Source organism: Vitis riparia, chromosome 1 (assembly GCF_004353265.1).
Source record: "Vitis riparia cultivar Riparia Gloire de Montpellier isolate 1030 chromosome 1, EGFV_Vit.rip_1.0, whole genome shotgun sequence".
NCBI classification, from domain to species: Eukaryota; Viridiplantae; Streptophyta; class Magnoliopsida; order Vitales; family Vitaceae; genus Vitis; species Vitis riparia.
In genome coordinates, this window is record NC_048431.1 from 21,720,641 (window position 1) to 21,725,541 (window position 4,901).

Sequence of the window (4,901 nt, forward strand, 5' to 3'; positions counted from 1 at the left end):
CATTATTTTCCAACATTGAACTACAGGACCTGTACATGGAATAAGGGAAGAGGAGTAAAAAAAAAAAAGGCAAAATGAACTACAGTCTTTTTGACCGTGACCGTGATAGATTAATGCATTTCCATCTCAGAACCTCGCAACTTCTGACTTTCTTCCTCCATAAACCTGTCAAACACTCCATCACACCAAACACGCCATTCTTCTCATACTCGAGGCTCCAGTCCATTTACGCGTCCCATCAAAAGCTGTATATATCCTATCACTCACAGATTGTTGTTCGCATGTTCTCATCTTATTGCAAAGTGTTATCAATCCCATTCCCACTGTCCTTCTGATTCTTGTGTCGCGCAGCTATGATTAACTGCAACATATATGAACGCATATTCAAGCGTTTTGATGAAGATGGTGACGGCAAACTCTCTCCTTCGGAGCTTCGACGCTGCGTGGGGACGATAGGGGAGGAGCTGCTCATGGAGGAGGCGCAGGAGGTGGTGGAGTCGGTGGACTCGGACGGAGATGGGCTGCTGGGATTGGAGGAATTTGTGGGGTGGATGGAGAGGGAGGGTGAAGAGAGAAAGATGGAGGAGTTGAGAGAGGCTTTTAGGATGTATGAGATGGAAGGGAGTGAGTGTATTACTCCAAAGAGCTTGAAGAGGATGCTGAGTAGATTGGGGGAGTCGAGAAGTGTGGAAGACTGCAGTGTCATGATCAGACAGTTTGATGTAAACGGCGATGGCGTTCTTAGCTTTGATGAATTCAAGCTCATGATGCTGTGATCGATCGATGCTTCCCGAGTCTGAAAGTGAATATGATATTCTTTATAAGTTCAACAAAAGTATATTGTAAACCAAGATTCTTTCTACAAATAGAATACGATGCCCATTTATTCATTTTTTGCGAAGTTAACGAGTCTCTATGCTTGCTAGGGAGGCTCTCTATGAAGGGTGATTGGAGAACGTACCTTGCTCTATTCTGGATTTTCTTACTTCAAGGGATCGTGCTCTAAAGGCTTTCTTTTCGGTCAACAATATGATATATTATTTATGATTTGAGATGAATTAGGCTAACAATCCCCGCTCAACCACATAGATATTATCCATTTTGGGTCCAAAGGACCCTTACAACTTTAAAACGTGTTTATAGAGTTAAAAGAAATCCATAGTTATATAACATCGGAACTTTCCCCCAATGCGATGTGGAATGTCAAAAACACTTTTCATGTAGACACAACATCCTTATTATATTCTAAGAAATTACGGGGCTAAACAAATAAACACTCTTATAAGATCAAACGAACCCTCATACTGAGGCCGAAGATCAGCTCTTTGTAATGATTTGCTCGCAATTATATAAATATTATCCGCTTTTGACCAAAAGCGGATAATATTTACATGATTTGGTACAAATCATTACAAATGGTATTAAAGTTAAGGCTCAAAGAGGACGATATCTATATGATTAAGTGTGGATTATTACAATTAGAATATTGATTGATCCTAAACCATAATGCCAAAAAAGAAATTACCTTTTGTGATGGTAAAAGTAGGGGTGGAGAAAGAACCAATCATCAAATAATCTAATGTCTTTTGTGGATTAATTCGTGTTCACACCTTGTCATATATTTTACCATTATCCTTAAATAATAATTAATAAGCTAAACTTGGATCAAATTTTTTAGATGATTAATCTAAATGAATCTCCCTACAGGAGAATGCAATATAAATCTCATCACTACAATAGAGATAAAAAAATCTCATAAAACCTTGTATAAAACACCCCTAAACAATTTTCAAACAAAAATAATTGTGACTTAAAAATAATTATATTTATTGAGAGTGGATTGTGACAATTCATGTACCCTTTTGGGTTCATTGACCCTTACAAGTTTGGAAAGATGAATTGTCTTTTATGAGTAGAACAACTTGCACCTAAAAGGGAAACCAATAACTAAATGGCCCAATACATCACTCAAAATTAGAAATTCTTCTTTGGAAAAAATATTTAATCAAATGAAAAAGACTTCCAAAAGAGTAGAGCTTGTTGACAGTTGAGGAAAGCATTGTGGCAATACATCACAACTAATACAAAGGTTCCATTGGAGGTATCTATTATTTTGCTATTATCTATAATCTTGAAGGTTTTGTTTTGTTTGGTTCTTAAAATATTTGAAGGAAAATATGAGAGAAAGAAAATAGAAAGAAAAAATAGAAGGGAATAAAAATTAAAGAACAATAAAAATAGATTTAAAGTCAATAAATTTTTTTATATGTTTCTTCAAATTTATTTGACCTATTTTCCTACATTATACAAAGATTAAATAGTTTTAAAATTCATAAATATTTAACTAATTATAATTTTTATTTTCGTATTTTTCATTGTGAAATTAAATATGAGACAACAATTTTCTCAATTATTTTTTTTCTTCTGTTCTTGGTTTTTTTTTGAAAACCAAACATAGTTGAAGCGCAGGGAGGTACTTTGAGCAGCTTTTGAAGTACGCAGAGGTATTTGGAGCATCATTGAGATGCTTGGAGGAGTTGAAACAACTTGGATTTGCTTGGCAGAACTTAGAGATAGTTAAAGATGCTTGAGGAGCTTATTCTAATGTCATATTGCAAAGACATAAATGGGATCCTTCATATGGAAAAATTGGAGACTCTCTAACCTTTTATAACCATTTCGAGAAGTCGAGACATGCAGAACTTATATTGTAAACCCTCGGTCGAAGTTGAGTACAAACTTATTTGGTAAATTACAATAGCAAAAGAAAAAGATCAAAAAAAATATGCACCTAACCCCTTCCCATATAATCAAGAAAGTTGGATGAGATTTATTTTTGTGAATATTAACATTAAAAAAGTATTCTTATTTTATATAAAATATCACGTAAAATTTTATAAAACCTATCCAATTATTAAACAAATCAAGGGTCTGTTCCGGTCCAAAAATATATATTTTTTTTCCATGGGTGTAAATATCTCAAAATGGTAATAAAAAAGGCACATTTAATTTACTAATATAAAAAAGTCCACACATGATAAATCTTTTCCACCTCGTGTCTTAGGCAGATAGAAGGGAGAAGGAGACCAAAAAGACTAACTAGCTTTCTGTGGCGGTTGAGTGTTTTGACCGTCGTAGATGTAATTCTATCTCAATTTAATCCAGGCAGCTTCTCACTTTCTTCCTCCAAAAAATCCATCAATTACGCACTCCCTGACAACATGATCAATACTTTCTTCTTCTCATCTTCAACTTCAAGACTTCCAAGTTCCAATCCTTTTACGCATCTCATAAAGCTATATATATATATAGACTCACAATTGTTATTCACAACACTCCAAGAATCCAATTTCTTGCGATAAGCAGCCATGATTAACTGCAGCATATATGAACGCATATTGAAGCGCTTTGATGAAGATGGAGATGGGAAACCCTCTCCTTCGGAGCTTCGACGCTGTGTGGAGACGATAGGGGAGGTGCTGCTGATGGAGGAGGCGCAGGAGGTGGTGGAGTCGATGGACTCAGACGGGGATGGGTTGGTGGGGTTGGAGGAATTTGTGGGGTGGATGGAGAGAGAGGGCGAAGAGAGAAAGATGGAGGCGTTGAGAGAGGCTTTTAGGATGTATGAGACGGAAGGGAGTGAGTGTATTACTCCAAAGAGCTTGAAGAGGATGCTGAGTAGATTGGGGGAGTCGAGAAGTGTGGAAGACTGCAGTGTTATGATCCGGCAGTTTGATGTAAATGGGGATGGGGTTCTGAGCTTTGATGAGTTCAAGCTCATGATGCTTTAATATTGTTTGATACCTTCCACGTGAATTTTATATTCCTTTTAGATTTATAAAGAGTGACTTGTATTCAAGATTCTTTCTATACATAGGATTATATATGATTTTTTCTTTGTTTTTGAGTCAATAATGTTTATGTTTTGTGAATGAATGATTGTTTGGGGGCAATCTTTAAGAGGATGTTTGGAACTGTGAACCAAATTTTATAAGTCATATGAAAGGTCAGCTGGCTTTCCATCCAGTACAGATGGAACTTCATGTGAATGTTAAAAGTAAATTACTTACAAAGTAAAGAGGAGTAAAATTTAATTTCTAGGATGGTCAATTTTTTTGTAATAAATATATAACAAAATAATTATAATCTTAATATAGCATGAGCATTAATTAAAATCAATTTAAATTAGAAAGTTATCCTTTCCATGGTTAGAACAGCTAAAACTCTAGGGTTTGGAACTATTTTTAATAATAGTTTTCTGTGCTCTAGAATAAAAAATATAGAAAAGCAATTAAAAAGTATTTTCTGTTTTTTGTTCGAACAAAAATCAAGATGTTTTCAAAAACCATCTTTTAGTTGTTTTTTATTGTTACATTTGTGTTTTTAACAAATAATGATATAAACATATAAAATGATTAAAAATAAAATACTAAATATAAATTTTAAAAAAAAAAATGATTAAAACAAGTTAAAAATATTTTTCAAATATTTTTAATTACTCAATTTGAATGAATCAACTTAACTTATTTGAAAGAATGAATAAGTAAAAATAAATAAAAATGTTGATAAAATAAAATTATAAGAGATGAAATTATATGGAGAATATGATATCTATTCTTCCATTTAAAGTAAATATAATATATATATATATATATATATATAGATATATATAATTCAAATAATTTATAGAACATATAATCACTTCACAAAATAAAATTTTAAAATATATAAAAATAAAATGACCTAGCATTGAAAGAAAATTAATAAAAGTATTAATTTAAAAAAATTAAGCTTAAAATAATAATAATAATAATAAAATGAATTAGGCTTTCAAAATTATTTAGATAATAAAATTAAGCAAAAGAATTCATAACTAAAGACTAAGGTGATATTTTTTTTTT

General features: G+C 32.7%; 2 protein-coding genes across 2 annotated transcripts; both read left to right on the forward strand.

The window, feature by feature from the left end:
- Positions 1–302: 302 nt before the first annotated feature.
- On the forward strand, positions 303–901 carry LOC117924350 (probable calcium-binding protein CML31). The gene has a single exon (XM_034842967.1). The coding sequence runs from the start codon at positions 354–356 to the stop codon at positions 774–776; it is 423 nt and encodes a 140-aa protein (XP_034698858.1). The 5' UTR covers positions 303–353; the 3' UTR covers positions 777–901.
- Positions 902–3,368: 2,467 nt separating this feature from the next.
- LOC117925294 (probable calcium-binding protein CML31) lies at positions 3,369–3,962 on the forward strand. The gene has a single exon (XM_034844279.1). It carries the CDS (start codon positions 3,369–3,371, stop codon positions 3,789–3,791), a length of 423 nt encoding a protein of 140 aa, XP_034700170.1. The 3' UTR covers positions 3,792–3,962.
- Positions 3,963–4,901: the final 939 nt, after the last annotated feature.